The sequence below is a fragment of the Oncorhynchus clarkii genome, chromosome 10, assembly GCF_045791955.1.
Source record: "Oncorhynchus clarkii lewisi isolate Uvic-CL-2024 chromosome 10, UVic_Ocla_1.0, whole genome shotgun sequence".
Classification (NCBI taxonomy): Eukaryota; Metazoa; Chordata; class Actinopteri; order Salmoniformes; family Salmonidae; genus Oncorhynchus; species Oncorhynchus clarkii.
The window spans coordinates 35,015,421-35,033,621 of NC_092156.1; the positions used below are offsets into that span (position 1 = coordinate 35,015,421).

Here is an 18,201-nt window from a genome sequence, read left to right on the forward strand (position 1 = left end):
CAAATAATGAGTCAAGCAAGGTGTCCACAGCAGTAGTTATGAAGCCTACCGGGCGCTGCTAACAATAAATACATCTCAATGGAACGCCGGGGGAGTTTCCGCCGTTGGTTACCGTTATCAACAACAGCCAGCAAGCCAGGCAACAACATGATTGTGGTCCTTGTCTTGTGGGTGGTATGAAATAATCCCTATCAAACAAAAGCAATTTTTTTGTACTAATGGAGCCATGTATCCAAGTGTCGGTATATAACGTGTAGCATGTTGGAATACGAGCATTAGCTAGCTAGAGATGAATTAAACCAGTTTATATCGCTAGCTAACTTTTTTTTTGTTTTTACTTTGACGTTACTGTAGCTAGGTACTGTACTAGCCAAATGTGTGCTCTAGCTAGTATTTTCAGTCTTGTAGGGTATGTTGAGATGTAGATAAGCAAGCTATATGACTAAATCAAGACGGTTAACCCCTTCTTATATCCTTGACTTGGTCATTTCAAAATGTCTTGACAAGTAGTCCCAGTGGGCGGTTTTATTAGAGGTCAACACTATCGGATCTGCTACAGTACAGGCTGGCCAAGTAACGTTAGGGGTATATTATGGCCGAGGACAAGATTGATGAGTGACTGGTGTGTGATCTGACTTCTGTGTGATTGCTAGCAAGTCATTAACGTTACTCATCACTTATGACTGCTGTTGTCACCAAGTCTGATCCTTTCTCAGAGGCAGCTTGTCGACTCTTTAATCCACATAAGACCCTGACACTGCTTTAAAGCCATCCAAGCTGTTGAGTCTCCTGCTGCAAATCTGGGTCAGTACTGAGTGTAGTGGAGGTAACATTCAGTGGCTCTACATTTTGAGAGCTACTTTGGACATTGATATATCGCTTTTACTTGATGTCACTGAAAGAAATGTTTGATTTGTGTTCTGAATTTAGTGTACAATTCAGCTGCTTTTTGTTTTTCAGTCAGTGAAAAGTGAAGAACACTGGAGAATTGGAGAGCAGTTTAGGCCAGATATCGGGATGGAGCAGGACATTGCTGCACTGGAGCTGGTAGAAGTTCGAAAGTTACATGAATTAGTGCGGAGACTAGAAATTCAAAATGAATCTCTAACGGAGAGGCGAAGAAATATCAACACCAAAAACCAAGCTCTCTCTGGTGTGCTTATCAGCTGTCCCTCTTCACTGGAGGAAAATCTAAATTGCTGTGATATGCCAGACCCTGAACCAGCAGAGGTCAACGGTGGGGATGGTATATCTCCACCTCCTCTTGAAAGCCCCAGAGATACACTAGTGAGGCAGGATGGACACGTATATGATGGCTGTTATACACACTTGCCCCACAGTGACATGTTGGAGGAGACACACATGGGGTCAGAGGAGCTGGTGGTCAGGGACACAGAGAAGAGAGCAGAACACTCTTCTCTGGAGCTAGTGGATCTCCTGGACCTAGAGGAGTGTTGTGAGATGGAGAATGAAGTGAGCTGGTAGGTACCTGCACAATGTGTTGATAAAACTAAACTGTATAGTGTCAAGAATTTGCAACTTCACTATTTTAGGCAACATTTTTGTCCATGCCTTTGCAAACCACCTTTTTTAATACCTCAGTTGCTTAATTATAATTCAGTGCTTAAGTAGAATCTCTCATTAATCATTAGGTTATATGAGTCACCCAAGAAAGGGGCATCTGCTGAGAGAAGTAATGAGTCCCCTATAAAGTGGTGCAGACAGGTTCTGGACAACCCCAGCCCTGAAACAGAGGTGGCATGTCGCACACTAATTAATATCCTGGACCAAAGTAAGTACTGCACAGTATATTACAATCTCTCTCACACAAATGGACACAGACTAAAAGTGGCCATAATTCTTTATCATCTTGAACAGGTAACTCCTATTCATTTAATTTCCTTATTCTTTCCATTAGAGACGAGATGGAGTAGTATCTTTAGCAGTCGCTACCACAGACGTCCTGTAGCCTTCCCTGACACTGGCCATCGATGCATGGGCTCACCTTCCCCTCGTTACCAGAGATCAACTGACAGAAGTCAACAAACCAACAAACCTAACAGCTCAGGTAGGGTGCAATCTGGAGAAAACAATTCCCAATTCGTAAAACTGTTCTCTCCCATGGGGGCCTGTACATGCATTCAGAAAGTATTCAAACCCCTTGATTTTTCCCCCAAAAAATTTACGTTACAGCCTTATTCTAAAATAGAATTTTTTTTAAATTCCCCCTCATCAATCTACGCATAATACTCCATAATGACAAAGCAAAAACAGCTTTTTAGGAATTTTTGCAACATATACACAAGTATTCAGACCCTTTACTTGGGAATGATGCTATAAGCTTTGCACGCCTGTATTTGGGGAGTTTCTCCTATTCTTCTCTGCAGATTCTCTCAAGCTCAGTCAAGTTGGATGGGGAGCATCGCTGCACAGCTATGTTCAGGTCTCTCCAGAGATGTTCGATCGGGTTCAAGTCCGGGCTCTGGCTGGGCCACTCAAGGACATTCAGTGACTTGTCCCGAAGCCAGTCCTGCGTTGTCTTGTCTGTGTGCTTAGGGTCATTGTCCTGTTGGAAGGTGAACCTTCACCTCAGTCTGAGGTCCTGAGCGCTCTGGAGCAGGTTTTCATCAAGGATATCTCTGTACTTTGCTCCGTTCATCTTTCCCTCGATCCTGACTAGTCTTCTAGTCGCTGCTGCTGGAAAACGTCCCCACAGCATGATGCTGCCACCACCATGCTTCACCGTAGGGATGGTGCCAGGTTTCCTACAGACGGGATGCTTGGCATTCAGGCCAAATAGTTCAATCTTGGTTTCATCAGACCAGAGAATCTTGTTTCTCATGGTCTGAGAGTCCTTTAGGTGCCTTTTGGCAAACTCCAAGCGGGCTGTCATGTGCCTTTTACAGGAGTGGATTCTGTCTGGCCACTACCATAAAGGCCTGATTGGTAGAGTGCTGCAGAGATGATTGTCCTTCTGGAAGGTTCTCCCATCTCCACAGAGGAACTCTGGAGCTCTGTCAGAGTGACCAAGGCACTCCTCCCTTGATCGCTCAGTTTGGCTGGGCGGCCAGCTCTAGGAAGAGTCTTGGTGGTTCCAAACTTCTTCCATTTAAGAATGATGGAGTCCACTGTGTTCTTGGGGACCTTCAATGTTTCAGAAATGTTTTGGTACCCTTCCCCAGATCTGTGCCTTGACACAACCCTGTCTCGGAGCTCTACGGACAATTCCTTTGACCTCATGGCTTGGTTTTTGCTCTGACATGCACTGTCAACTGTGGGACCTTATATAGACAGGTGTGTGGCTTTCCAAATCATGTCCAATCAATTGAATTTAACCACAGGTGGACTCCAATCAAGTTGTATAAACATCTCAAGGATGATCAATGGAAACAGGATGCACCTGAGCTCAATTTCGAATCTCATAGCAAAGGATCTGAATATTTATGTAAATAAGTTATTTAAATTTTTCATAACTTTGCTAAAATGTCTAAAAACCTGTTTTCGCTTTGATATTATAGGGTATTGTGTGTAGATTGATTTTCCTCATCAATCTTTCCAAATGCTCTGTAACTCCAACCAAATAAAGTTCCAGATTGTCCTGGTTGTATTTACTCAGTGTCTCTATTGCCTTGGTATTTCAGATGGCAATGATGCAATTTTACCACCATCAATGGACGAGAATGAGCCAAGTTTCTCAGATGACTCCATTACCATGGGCTACAAGCTGCAGGACCTCACTGATGTCCAGATCATGGCTCGCATGCAGGAAGAGAGTGAGTATGGAAAGTTTTGATTCATATACTGAACAAAAATATAAACGCAACATGCAAAACTTTCAACGATTTTACTGAGTTACAGTTCATATGAGGAAATCAGTCAATTGAATTAAATTCATTAGCCCCATATATGTATTTAATAACATGACTGGAAATAGAGGTATGCATCTGTTGGTCACAGATACCTTAAAAAAAAAAATAGTGGCGTGGATCAGAATACCAGTCAGTATCTGGTGTGACCACCATTTGCTTCATGCAGCGTAACACATCTCCTTTGCATAGAGTTGATCACGCTGTTGATTGTGGCCTGCGGAATGTTGTCCCACTCCTCTTCAATTGCTGTGTGAAGTTGCTGGAGATTGGCAGGAACTGGAACATGCTGTCGTACACGTTGATCCAGAGCATCCCAAACATGCTCAATGGGTGACATGTCTGGTGAGTATGCAGGCCATGGAAGAACTGGGACATTGTCAGTTTCCGGGAATTGTGTACAGATCCTTGCGTTATGGGGCTGTGCATTATCATGCTGAAACAAGAGGTGATGGCGGTGGATGAATGGCACAACAATGGGCCTCAGGATCTCGCCACAGAATCTCTGTGCATTCAAATTTGCAACAATAAAATGCAATTTTGTTCGTTGTCCGTAGCTTATGCCTTCCCGTACCATAACCCCACCGCCACCATGGGTCACTCTGTCCACAACAATGACATCAGTAAACTGCTCGCCCACACATGGTCTGCTGTTGTGAGGCTGGCTGGAAGTACTGCCAAAATCTCTAAAACAATGTTGGAGGTGGTTTATGGTAAAGAAATTAACACTAAGTTATCTGGCAACAGCTCTGGTGGACATTTTTGCAGTCAGCATGCCACTTGCACGCTCCCTCAACTTGAGGCATCTGTGGCATTGTGTTGAGTGACAAAACTGCACATTTTAGAGTGTCCCCAGCACAAGGTGCACCTGTGTAGTGATCATGCTGTTTAATCAGCTACCTGATATGCCACACCTTTCAGGTGGGTGGATTATCTTGGCAAAGGAGAAAACACATTTGTGCATAACATTTGAGAGAAATAATAGTTTTGTGCTTATGGAACATTTCTGTGAAATTTTATTTCAGCTCACTTTACATTGGGTTTATATTTTTGTTCAGTGTAAATACTATGCATATCTACTTTACTTGTGGACAGGGTGTTTGACAGTGTTTTCCTTGTCCCAAGGTTTACGACAGGACTATGCCTCCATCCCTGCTGCCCCCACACCGTTCAGGGGTCCTGGTGCATCCATGCTGTCACCTTCTAATTATAGCTACAGTGATCTGGAGTTCGACAAGTATAGCCTGGAGGACACAGTCGCATACACACCGCCTCCCAGCCAGCTGCCCCACTACCGCCGTTCCCCATTGGGCCAGTCACTCAGAGCCATAGCCCAGCCTGGTTACAGCAGCCAGCTGCCAAGGCCTCCCAGTCAAGTGACCACTCAATCTAAGCTGTTTAAGATTGCAAAGAGCAGAGGTAAAAAGAGCACCTATAACAGGCAACATGGAAAATCCCTTTTGACACACAAATATACACATTGTCTTTGATATATCTTTTTTTTTTACATATCGACAGCACTCTTTAAAGTGGTGTGATGTCACATAGAACATTCTTTACTCCTATCAGTTTATCATAATCTGCTATGCGTGTTTCACCCGATTGTATGTGAAATGGGAGTTAACCCAGAATGTTGTTGTAGAGGGTCTGAGAAGCAGCATGTCCAACCAGGATTCACCTCCTCGCACCAGCCTCCGCTCTCTTCAGGCAGTCAGGAACAGCCGCAACCTGGAGGCCAATGGCCAGCTCCTCACAGACCACCCCACCTCCCGCCTCACCTACCCTGTAGCAGGTTCAACCAGATCTCCACCAGGTGGGTTGGGATTTTAGTAGGGATAAGATATGACTAAACCTTGCCCGCCACCATGTACAGTTGAAGTCAGAAGTTTACAAACACTAAGTTGACTGTGCCTTTAAACAGCTTGGAAAATTCCAGAAAACAATGTCATGGCTTTAGAAGCTTCTGATAGGAAAATGTACATGTGTCATTAAAACGTGTTTTTCAACCACTCCACAACTTTCTTGTTAACAAACTATAGTTTTGGCAAGTCGGTTAGGACATCTACTTTGTGCATGACACAAGTCATTTTTCCAACAATTGGAAACACTGTATCACAATTCCAGTGGGTCAGAAGTTTACATACACTAAGTTGACTGTGCCTTTAAACAGCTTGGAAAATTCCAGAAAACAACGTCATGGCTTTAGAAGCTTCTGATAGGAAAATGTACATCATTTGAATCAATTGGAGGTGTACCTGTGGATGTATTTCAAGGCCTACCTTCAAACTCAGTGCCTCTTTGCTTTACATCATGGGAAAATTAAATAAAAATCAGCCAAGACCTCAGAAAAAACATTATAGACCTCCACAAGTCTGGTTCATCCTTGGGAGCAATTTCCAAACGCCTGAAGGTACCACGTTCATCTGTACAAACAATAGTACACAAGTATAAACACCATGGGACCACGTAGCCGTCATACCGCTCAGGAAGGAGACGCTTTCTGTCTCCCAGAGATTAACGTACTTTGGTGGTTTGAAGAAATCAGCTGTGGGAGCAATTATTAGGAAATGGAAGACATACAAGACCACTGATAATCTCCCTCGATCTGGGGCTCCACGCAAGATCCCACCCCGTGGGGTCAAAATTATCACAAGAACGGTGAGCAAAAATCCCAGAACCACACGGGGGGACCTAGTGAATGACCTGCAGAGAGCTGGGACCAAAGTAACAAAGCCTACCATCAGTAACACACTATGCCGCCAGGGACTCAAATCTTGCAGTGCCAGACGTGGGAGAATGTCATATGGTCAGATGAAACCAAAATAGAACTTTTTGGTAAAAACTCAACTCGTCGTGTTTGGAGGACAAAGAATGCTGAGTTGCATTCAAAGAACACCATACCTACTGTGAAGCATGGGGGTGGAAACATCATGCTTTGGGAATGTTTTTATGCAAAGGGACCAGGACGACTGATCCGTGTAAAGGAAAGAATGAATGGGGCCATGTATCGTGAGATTTTGAGTGAAAACCTCCTTCCATCAGCAAGGGCATTGAAGAAGAAACGTGGCTGGGTCTTTCAGCATGACAATGATCCCAAACACACCGCCCGGGCAATGAAGGAGTGGCTTTGTAAGAAGCATTTCAAGATCCTGGAGTGGCCTAGCCAGTATCCAGATCTCAACCCCATAGAAAATCTTTGGAGGGAGTTGAAAGTCTGTGTTGCCCAGCAACAGCCCCAAAACATCACTGCTCTAGAGGAGATCTGCATGGAGGAATGGGCCAAAATACCAGCAACAGTGTGTGAAAACCTTGTGAAGACTTACAGAAAACGTTTGACCTCTGTCATTTCCAACAAAGGGTATATAACAAAGTATTGAGATAAACTTTTGTTATTGTCCAAATACTTATTTTCCACCATAATTTGCAAATAAATTCATTAAAAATCCTACAATGTGATTTTCTGGATTTTTTTTCTCTCATTTTGTCTGTCATAGTTGAAGTGTACCTATGATAAAAATTACAGGCCTCTCTCATCTTTTTAAGTGGGAGAACTTGCACAATTGGTGGCTGACTAAATACTTTTTTGCCCCACTGTACATCCACAGGTACACCTCCAATTGACTCAAATGATGTCAATTTGCCTATCAAAAGCTTCTAAAGCCATGACATAATTTTCTGGAATTTTCCAAGCTGTTTAAAGGCACAGTCAACTTAGTGTATGTAAACTTCTGACCCACTGGACTTGTGATACAGTGAATTATACGTGAAATAATCTGTCTGTAGACAATTGTTGGAAAAATTACTTGTGTCATGCACAAAGTAGATGTCCTAACCGACTTCTCAAAACTATAGTTTGTTAACAAGACATTTGTGGAGTGGTTGAAAAAACAGTTTTAACAATTTAGTTACAAATGTAACTAATTAAATGAGTTGACTCTTCACATGGGATGATTTCACTGAACAACAAAAGAAAGGGATTATTGAATGATCCCCATTGATCCATCGCATCTCCCAAAAACGTTTTCAACGTACATCTGTAAAATGAGGCCTCATCTTCACTGTCACTTTCCAACCTTGTTGAGGATGGCTCGTTGTCAGGCTCAAAATGCCTCAAATTTGCCCGGATGGCCACCAGTTTTTCAACCCTTGTATTGGTCAGCCTGTTGCGTGTTTTGGTGTGTGTGTTCCTTAACAAGGACAAGTTGCGTTCTGAGGCGGTTGGTGGGATTTGGAGGATGATGGAGGCAACAGGGGAAAGAGCCTCAGATCCACAAAGTCCCTTCCACCAGGTGGCTGCTGAGATGTAACAGACTTCGGGCAGAAGTCTTTAAGCTTTTTGATGTATTTCAGAATTGCAGTTTCCTCTGCTTGGAGCACCACTGAAGTGGGCAGGGCTGTACAGATGTCTTCTCTTACATCTGCAAGCAGAGTCTGAACATCAGACAGGGTGGCATTGTCTCCCACAATCCGTGCAATGGCTACTGCTATAGGTTCTAGGAGTTTCAGGCTGCTTACCACTCTCTCCCAAAATACATCATCAAGGAGGATCCTCTTGATGGGGCTGTCCATATCGGCAGACTGTGATATGGCCATTTCTTGGAGAGACTCCTTCCCCTCCAGGAGACTGTCAAACATGATGAACCACCCCAACAGGTGTTGCAGGGCAGCTTCAATGTGGTGCTCTTATTCTTCTCACTTTGCTTGGTGAGGTAGATTGCTGATAATACCTAACCATTTCCTTGGTTCTCTTGTAGAGTGTATCCATTGTTTTCAGTGCCATGATGTCCTTGAGGAACATATTCAATGCATGAGCAGCACAGCCAATGGGTGTGATGTGATGTGAGACTCCTCCACTTTAGACCAAGCAGCCTTCATGTTCACAGCATTGTCTGTCACCAGTGAAAATAACTTCTGTGGTCCAAGGTCATTGATGACTGCCTTCAGCTCATCTGCAATGTAGAGACCGGTGTGTCTGTAGTCCCTTGTCTGTGCTCTTGTAGAATACTGGTTGAGGGGTGGAGATGATGTAGTTAATTATTCCTTGGCCACGAACATTCGACCACCCATCAGAGATGATTGCAATACAGTCTGCTTTCTCTATGATTTGCTTGACCTTCACTTGAACTCTGCTGAACTCTGTATCCAGCAAATTAGTAGATAACGCATGTCTGGTGTGAGGGGTGTATGCTGGGCGAAGAACATTCAGAAATCTCTTCCAATACACATTGCCTGTGAGCATCAGAGGTGAACCAGTTGCATACACAGCTCGAGCAAGACATTCATCAGCATTTCTCTGACTACGTTCCTCCATTGAGTCAAAAAAACTCTGATTCCAGGAGGACCATGAACTGTTGCTATCGATAAGGTGTCTGATTCATCATTTTCACCTCAAATAGAAGTAGGGAGACTTTTTTCAGAGGGTGCTTGTTGTGAGCACTGAGGGAACTTTATGCACTTGGCCAGATGGTTATGCATCTTTGTTGCATTCTTCACATATGATTTGGCACAGTATTTGCAAATGTACACAGCTTTCCCTTCTACATTAGCTGCAGTGAAATGTCACCACACATAAGATAGTGCCCCGTGGCATTTTCCTGTAAAGATGAGAAAAAAATGAGTAAAAAAATTAACAAATACAATTCCATGTACAGATAGATAGTTAAGCAGTTAGATTAAACAACTCCTTTGTAAGATACATGTTTTAAAATAAAACATGTATGGAAACAGGTGAATTAACACTCCTCAAAAGGGCTCAAGCAAGCTAAAACCCACATGGTAGCAACAACTAACTAGCAGAAATGAACACGTTAGAAATTATTTAAACACATTTTGCTGTAGGCTACTATTTACTAGTTAACAAAAAAATAATGTATGTCATATAAAATATATTCACCCCACCCAGTATTGTAATCAAAAGCATATAGTCCTTGGCTCAGACAGTGTAGTAGTGTGGACTCAATAGCATCTCATTAGTGAGCAAGATCTTGAAGATCAGCTGTACATGTGATGGAAGAATGCACTGTGCATGCAGAGGGTTGCAATTCCATTGAATTGGGGATAGTTTAACCAAAATATGCCACAAGACCTAGAATTGCCTTTTGTGTGTCCCACAAAAAAGGTTCACTGTAATAAGCAAACTTTTTTGAAGAATTTAAGAAAAATTCCCCAAATTCCCGGTCTTAACTTGGAAATTTCCCAAAAAGTTTCAGACACTTTGCAACCCTAATCCTGAGGAGTGGCTTCCATCTGGCCACTCTACGATAAAGGTCTGATTGGTGGAGTGCTGCAGAGATGGTTGTCCTTCTGGAAGGTTCTCCCATCTCCACAGAGGAGTCGGTTTTACTCCTGGCTCAGAGTTTGTCTGAGCAGTGTCTAGCCTTTTACTGCAGTGGGCTTAATCTAATCGGGGTCACAGAGTGATTCTTGGTAGTCTTAAACAGATCTATTTTGAAACAAAAGTATTACAACTCACACACATGGTTACGGTCTTAAAAAAAGAAGACACCTGTACCATGTCATTTATAGTTTAATTCAAATAAAAAATGTATTGGTCACATACACGTGTTTAGCAGATGTTATTGTGTGTGTAGCGAAATGCTTGTGTATTCAATGTGGAGTTTGCATCCCAATATTTCACTTTATATACATCACAGAAGACTGAAATATAACAAAACTGTTTGACATAGAAACACCGGATTTTCGTCAGTTTAAAAAAAAACTTTTAACGATGAAATTATGAAAAATATGAACATTCCACCCATGAGGCCAAACAAGGCACTTTTGGTCATTGACTGCAGGATAGGGCTAGCATCATCCTTAAACTAACTGACCTGGGAGTTTTTTGTTGTCTTAAAACAGGTTTTAACAGGATTCCTAGGAACTATTCTGCGATGCTTTGTGGATACGGGTTCAGATCTCAACCCAATCAAACACTTTTATAGAAGATTCTGGAGCTGCCTTTTTTTTTTTTAACTTGGCTTTATTTCAGACAAGACATGTTTAGTCCATAACATTTCCAAACTTGTGATTGCCTCCTAGGTGAGTCTTCAGTCAGGCTTAGGAGTGGTGGCCGATCTTCATCCGTTTCTGCCAAAACCTTGAACTCCAGTGACCCCCCTGTAACTGGAGCAGCACGGCAGTCTCTGAGAGAATCATTTCAGGCCTTGTCTATTAGAGGGCTGCCGAGAGCCCAGTCCCTCATCCCCTCTGGTTTGAGGATCCCCTGTCCCAGTAAGGACTTTTCAGTTGGAGGGTACCTATCAAGTCATGTCTATGCCTCCCCTGAGAGGTCGACTACCATGGCTTGGGGCAGACTGGGGCAGCCTGCCAATACCCATAGGTAAAAAGGTATACTCAATGTTTCTCAGTAATTCCTCAGTAATCTGTAACATACTCTCACTCAAAATAACTCCACTTAATGTATTAAAGCACATTAAACAGTAGGTTTGGTTTCTGTGAATTTAATTATTGTTTTCGTCTGCTAATCATGCAGTGCTGGTTTATTTTGTGTGGCTTCACAATCCCTTCCACTGCAATTGGACACCTTATCCATAATTTCTCATCTTAAATGCAAGGTGCTGCTCAATGCTAAAATCCAAATGATCACCAATGAAATTAATCTTAATTTGATTCAAATTTGGGAATTGACACACAAATTCACATACTTAGAACTGACACAGTATATCATTATTACATTGTCACTGTAGAGTATCTCACGGGGCTTGGTTGTAAACACCATCTAATTCTGCATACTAAAAGTTATACCACAACCTGTTTCAGTTGAAACTATCATAATTTAACACTGAGGACAGTTACAGTATTGAGCCCTATTTAGTTTTTGTTGCAAATTGATCAGTTCTGGTATACACTACTGTGCCACCTTTTAGTTAGTGCATCCAGACACATTCATTTAATGTTTCTAGTCCTTACAATTATATTATTACGTATGTGAAGTTGTAAAAAACGGGCCAGCAGTTTTAGAATAAACTGTTGAAGACCGAGTGCAGTTTGTCACCTACTTCCCCACCGCCCCCACCCTTCCGAGCTAACAGCGAGCTACGTGATTGGTCCAGGCCTGAAAAACAGCCTTCAGGATCTAGAATGTTGTACAGGCCTTGCATTCGCACCATGAGAAATATAACCTAATTTAATAATACGACTGCGGAAATACTGTTCAAACCGGAAAAGTGGAATTAAAACAAGACAGTAGTGACTTGATTTGGTAAGTATATATTACATTTAATGCGATATGACGATGGGGCCTTGTCACGAAGGCTTATGGGCCTCTACCCAAGCCGAAAAAACAACAATGACTGCTAGCTAGCCGTCGATAGCTATGCTAACTAACGACATAGCTAGCTCGCTCGGAAATATGTGACTTTTATAAGACGATAGTCATTTGTGCCATCTTCCAGTGCACACGTTCGAAAGTATGGTAGGTTTACTGCGTTTATTTTACTAATGACATCGGTTGCAATTGCTGGGAATGCTATTGCTAGCTAGTTAGCTTGCTAATTTAGCCCAACAATGGCCCAGACTGGGCAGAAAATATGCATTACGGTCAGGATGTCGCAGAGCGTCAGTCTTGCACCCTTGTTGTTGGAGTCTTGAAACAAGCGCATTGCTTGGATTTCATTAAATATTTAGCATGGATTCGATTTATGCTTATCATTCATGCATAGCCATTCATTTAGCTAAATTCACCGTGTGCACTCAAGCGCCTTTGTTGTCGGGGTTCTGTGTCCACAATGTAAACAGAAGCCGCCATATTTAATGCGTCTGCGCGCGCTCTCTACGGTCAGTCAACTACTGCATTGGGCGAAAACAGTGCGTGTGAATCACTTGCCAGCTACTTTCCCGTATCTGTCACTGTAACTACAGACACAGATAGAACAAGGAGCAATATCTATGCTAGCGTGGCTCGGGGATTCCAACCAGCGACCTTTCGGTTACTGGCCTAAACGCTAGGTTACCTTCCGCCCCCAAACCACAATGTCTCCTGATACTAGGACATTATAAAGGCACATTCTTATAAGTAATAAAGTGGTATTGATTCAGTAGGGAATCTGAATCAGAGGTGCTGCCTTAATCGACTTCCACGTCTTCGACGCCCGGGGAACTCAGGGGTAGAACGACAGATTTTTACCTGGTCAGCTCGGGGATTCGATCTAGCAACCTTTCGGTTACTAGTCCAACGCCCCAACCACTAGGCAACCTGCCGCCCCATTACTATCACCCACAGTGCAAATAATGTTATATTGACAAATTAGCCCTGGAGGCATGTATTTGTTGGTGCCAGAAGTCTCCCTTTACTTGTAACACCAGTCTACTTGTTTTTTTAATTGAACCTTTATTTAACTAGGCAAGTCCGTTAAAAACAAATTCTTATTTGCAATGATTGCCTACCAAAAGGCCTCCAGTGGGGACTAAAAAAATGACAAAACACACATGACAAGAAAGAGAACACTACATAAAGAGAGACCAAAGACAACAACGTAATAACATAATATACTTCTGCATTTATCAAATAGTTTTTAATTTAATTTATACATTTTAGTAATTTAGCAGACACTCTTATCGAGAGTGTCTTACAAAAGCAATTAGGCTAAGGTGCCTTGCTCAAGGGCATATTGACAGATTTTTCACCTAGTTGGCTCGGGGATTCTAACCAGCGACCTTTCGGTTACTGGCCTAAACTCTAGGTTACCTTCCGCCCCCAAACCATAATGTCTCATTCTTATAAGTAATAAAGGATAATAGCAGTCTTCTTTATTTCCATTACCACAATTATATTTCAGGATAGATAAAATCATTGAAGCTGATGTATCTGTTAAGTATTTTTCTTTTCTCTATTTCAGGTGTTTCTCCTCCCTAGCTGATTAAAAAAAAACATAACACTTCCCCGATGGTTTGAGAGCTCAAAATCAAATATGGAGTGGTGAAATACTGTCATTAGCATTTTTAATCTTTCAGTATTAACATTTTGTTAAAGCTTTAATGTCACATGAACGAACGAGTACAGTGAAATGTCTTTCTTGCAAGCTCCAAACCCAACAATGCATTATTCAATGTTAATGTTTATTCAGCATTGAATCAGTGTTGAGACATTTATAATGAGTTATGCATTGACAGAGGTCCTAATAGATCTGATAAAATTAGATCAACTTAATCATTTACATTACATTTACGTCATTTAGCAGACACTGTTATCCAGAGCGAATTACAGTTAGTGCATTCATAGCTAGGTTGGACAACCATATATCACAGTCATAGTAAGTCCTCAATAAAGTAGCAACCAGCAAAGTCAGAGCTAGTAAGAAAAATAAAATAATCCTCCTCATTTGTGTTGGTAGCAGACAGGATAAAAAGAGAATGGACCACGGTGGAGGGGTCTTGAACTTTCAGATGCAAGACTCAAAGATGCCACACACAATGATAATGCAGGATTTTGGTAAGTCCATTCCATCAATGCAGAGAACTAATAGTCCATGGCCTTTTGTTTATTTGATTGTGTCTGTGTGCTCGAACTGATAACAGTTCCTCCTGATTTTCCCGGTGGCAGGTATGGCCCACATTGACGGTGATCACATTGTGGTTTCTGTGCCAGAGGCGGTGCTGGTGTCAGATGTGACTGACGAGGAGGGAATCATGTTTGAGCATGACCTGGGGTCAGAGGTTGTAGAGGGACCAGACATCTGCTGCAGCGACGATCCTGACGGCATAATCATGACTGAGTCGGTCCTGGGGGCCGAGGTCGCCATTGAGGACGTGCTGGATTCTGACCACCATCACCATGTGCTGACAACAGATCTCATAGAGGAATCTGATAGGGTTCCTGACCAGGTGTTTGAAATTGTCACTGAGGAGGTAATGGTCTCCAACTGCAACTCAGAGACGTATGTGGAGGAGCAGGAGGAGATTGAAGACTCTGCAGTCACCATCCAGGAGCCGGACGACGAGGCTGGAGAGAGCGTCTCCGAGGACTACCTGATGATCTCCTGTAAGACACATGTCTTATTTTCTTGGTACTACTAGACTGCTCCAACACAAAATTTGAATCTGATAGTGTATAATGATGAGTGTGCTATTGTTTGTGCAGTGGACGATGTTGGGGAGAAGTTGGACATGGAGGACACGCCCCTGAAGATGGGTTCTGAGGTGATGGGGGATGGTTCCAAAGAGGGTGACTATGACTCTGAGTGCATCAAAGTCTACATCTTCAAGGCAGAGGCTGATGATGATATAGGTAAAGACTCTTACAAGTTCCGATCAATTTGAAAGATACACCTCTGTTCAGTTTCTCTGAATTCAGACATTTACTGTGAGTGCAGGTAGCACAGAGATTGTAGCTGAGAGTGACTTCCACAACGGTCACGCAGTGCTGGAGACTGGGGGCATAGGCAAGCTGTCTCGAGAGAAGATGGTCTACATGGCAGTGAAAGACCCATCGCAGGAGGATTCAGAGATCAGTGAGTCCCCTGAATTAGCAGCCTTTCCTCCAATCCCTTATACAGCACAACATGTTAAATGATATGGCTGCCTTATTATTTTTGTCCCAATAGATGGTTGTAGTGTTAAATTAAGTGACTGAATTTTCCTTGTCTGTGAGCAGACTGCACTGAGATGGCTGATGAGGTGTACATGGAGGTGATAGTGGGAGAGGAGGATGCCCCTGCCATCCAGGACTCACTGGATGACTCCAGCCACAATAAGACCTTCGGCACTGTAGCCTGGGCTGCAGCTTATGGTAAAGCCTACTCCTTTTCTCCATAGACACAAGTTACTCAGAGACATACATTCAGTATGGCGTAAGATAATTCTACATTTAGCCTAACATTTAGATCTGTTCATGTCACGATTTTTAAGTGTGTTGAATTGGTGTATAATTTTCCTTAGGTAACAGTCTGGACTCCAGGCTGGAGAACAAGACCAACACAGGGACACATTACCTGAAGATCAGCGACAGCCTGAGTACAAGTAGAGCTCTCAAACAGAAGATCAAGAAAAAGAAAAAGGGAGAGACACGTCAGTGTCAGACAGGTATGGGGTTCTATGTTCATTAAAACATTTTCTAAAAGCTTGCATCATTTTGTAAGATTATACTTTTCTTTTTAGATGTAGGCCTAACAATTCCTGTTCTTTTTTTCCTCCACACTTTTCCTCAGCTGTGATCATTGGTCCAGATGGCCAGCCTCTGACTGTGTACCCCTGCCACATCTGCGGGAAGAAGTTCAGATCGCGAGGCTTCCTGAAGATCCACATGAAGAACCACCCCGACCACATCTTCAAGAAGAAGTACCAGTGCACAGACTGCGATTTCACCACCAACAAGAAGGTCAACTTCCACAACCACCTGGAGGGCCATAAGCTCATAGTGAAGAGTGACCGGGTCCCAGAGTTCACGGAGGTCACGAGGCGTTACTGTGTGGAGAGCCCACTCAGCTCCAATAAGCTCATCCTACGTGACCAGGAGCCCAAGCTGCACCACTGTAAGTACTGTGACTATGAGACAGCCGAGCAGGGCCTTCTCAACCGCCACTTGCTGGCTGTCCACAGCAAGAGCTTTGCCCATGTGTGTGTGGAGTGTGCTAAAGGTTTCCGCCACCCCTCTGAGCTCAAAAAGCACATGAGGACCCACACGGGTGAGAAGCCCTACCACTGCCAGCACTGTGAGTTCTGCTGTGCCGACCAGTCTAACCTGAAGACCCATATAAAGAGCAAGCACGGAGCGGAGCTGCCCTTCAAGTGTGGCCACTGTCCCCAGGCCTTCTCTGACGAGCGGGAGCTGCAGAAGCACATGGAGATATTCCAGGGCCACAAGACGCACCAATGTCCGCACTGCGAGCATAAGAGCACCAACTCCAGCGACCTGAAGCGCCACATCATCTCCGTGCACACCAAGGACTTCCCTCACAAGTGTGACGTGTGTGAGAAGGGCTTCCACCGGCCCTCGGAGCTGAAAAAACACACAGAGACTCACAAAGGTGCCAGGCTGCACCAATGCCGCCACTGTGACTTTAAGACCCCAGACCCCTTCATACTCAGTCGCCACATCCTGTCCGTCCACACCAAAGACTTGCCCTTCAAGTGCAAGCGCTGCCGACGGGGCTTCAGGCATCAGCTGGAACTGAAGAAGCACATGAAGACCCACAGTGGGCGGAAAGTGTACCAGTGCCAGTACTGTGAGTACAGCTCCTCGGACGCTTCAGGTTTCAAACGGCACGTCATATCCATCCACACCAAGGACTATCCCCACCGCTGTGACTACTGCACTAAAGGCTTCCGTAGGCCCTCTGAAAAGAGCCAGCACATTGCGCGGCATCACAAGGACGTTTTCATGTAAAGTGCTTCTTCACACACCCTTTCCCATATTCAGAACAATCAGATTCTCACTCACTATAGAGCAGGGAAATACAATTATTTCAATGTGATACATAAAGGATGACAATTGTCACATTTTCCTCGAACTGCATTAGTAATTTATTAACTTGTCCTCACATCACCATTAGTACTCAAACCTGGGGTGCTATTCAAACAAACCTCAAGTCAGATAAATCCTGAATCAGAACACTGCTTGAAAGCACACATTTTCTCAGTAGTATGCTTGTCTGGGTTGTTTGAATAGCACACCACTTGTCATATGCAGTATCAGTGGTAAGATAACGCTGTAATTTATCTGTTGACTGTATTCTCACTGTTGACCTTGGGGTAACCATTATCTGACAAGTCATTGTATGATTTTTAGTAATGCTACTGCTAGCAAATTGTGAAAAACATGCATTTAAAGACCCAGTTCTAATTTCAAACGTAAACAGTCATCTGTATCAGTTTTCTCTATATTCAAAAGCATGAAAAGGGGATGTGGACAACCCAGCTTTTTACTTGTATTTGTCCTTTGAAATAATCGCTTGTCAAACAATCAGGGGTTTTAATTTTCCCATGTGTAAAATCATGTTGCTCAAAGCCAATAACATGTTTACTATCAGGAATGTCTCATGTATCAGATCCAAATCAGTGTTATCTATTCTCTCTGTCTGTCAACTGAAATATTAGGAGCTTCTTTAGTAAATAAAGACATCTCCTGAATAATTGTTCACCTCAACCTATTACTTTCATTCACTCTTTTTGTCATCATTCAGTAACAAAGAATGTACCAACAAGTGGATTTGTGTTAAGATGAGTCTTTTGCATCTTACAATAAGGGCGCCTACTGACACCAAGTTATCCCATGATTGACCTAGAGGTGAACTTAAGATTGTATTTTGTTTATTGATTTAAAATGATTAACATCTGATTTGTAGAAAATAAATGTTCTTTTTGAAAGTATCTTTAATTG

General features: G+C 43.0%; 2 protein-coding genes across 8 annotated transcripts; both read left to right on the forward strand.

The window, feature by feature from the left end:
• Window positions 1-107: 107 nt before the first annotated feature.
• On the forward strand, window positions 108-11,308 carry LOC139418340 (SLAIN motif-containing protein-like). Of its 2 annotated transcripts, XM_071167715.1 has the most exons (8): window positions 108-804; window positions 961-1,481; window positions 1,653-1,792; window positions 1,919-2,068; window positions 3,642-3,773; window positions 4,992-5,285; window positions 5,509-5,679; window positions 10,905-11,308. In XM_071167715.1, the coding sequence occupies exons 2-8, from the start codon at window positions 1,018-1,020 to the stop codon at window positions 11,207-11,209; spliced, it is 1,656 nt and encodes a 551-aa protein (XP_071023816.1). In that variant the 5' UTR covers window positions 108-804; window positions 961-1,017; the 3' UTR covers window positions 11,210-11,308. The 2 variants fall into 2 exon arrangements, with proteins under 2 accessions (XP_071023816.1, XP_071023817.1); XM_071167716.1 differs by lacking the exon at window positions 108-804 and having other exon boundaries at window positions 845-1,481.
• Window positions 11,309-11,907: 599 nt separating this feature from the next.
• On the forward strand, window positions 11,908-18,191 carry LOC139418345 (zinc finger protein 711-like). 6 transcript variants are annotated; one of them, XM_071167727.1, is made up of 9 exons: window positions 11,978-12,087; window positions 13,724-13,773; window positions 14,222-14,316; window positions 14,428-14,865; window positions 14,965-15,111; window positions 15,197-15,334; window positions 15,478-15,612; window positions 15,762-15,905; window positions 16,031-18,191. In XM_071167727.1, the coding sequence occupies exons 3-9, from the start codon at window positions 14,238-14,240 to the stop codon at window positions 17,206-17,208; spliced, it is 2,259 nt and encodes a 752-aa protein (XP_071023828.1). In that variant the 5' UTR covers window positions 11,978-12,087; window positions 13,724-13,773; window positions 14,222-14,237; the 3' UTR covers window positions 17,209-18,191. The 6 variants fall into 6 exon arrangements, with proteins under 6 accessions (XP_071023826.1, XP_071023827.1, XP_071023830.1 ...); XM_071167730.1 differs by having other exon boundaries at window positions 14,473-14,865; XM_071167725.1 differs by lacking the exon at window positions 13,724-13,773 and having other exon boundaries at window positions 11,908-12,087; window positions 14,219-14,316.
• Window positions 18,192-18,201: the final 10 nt, after the last annotated feature.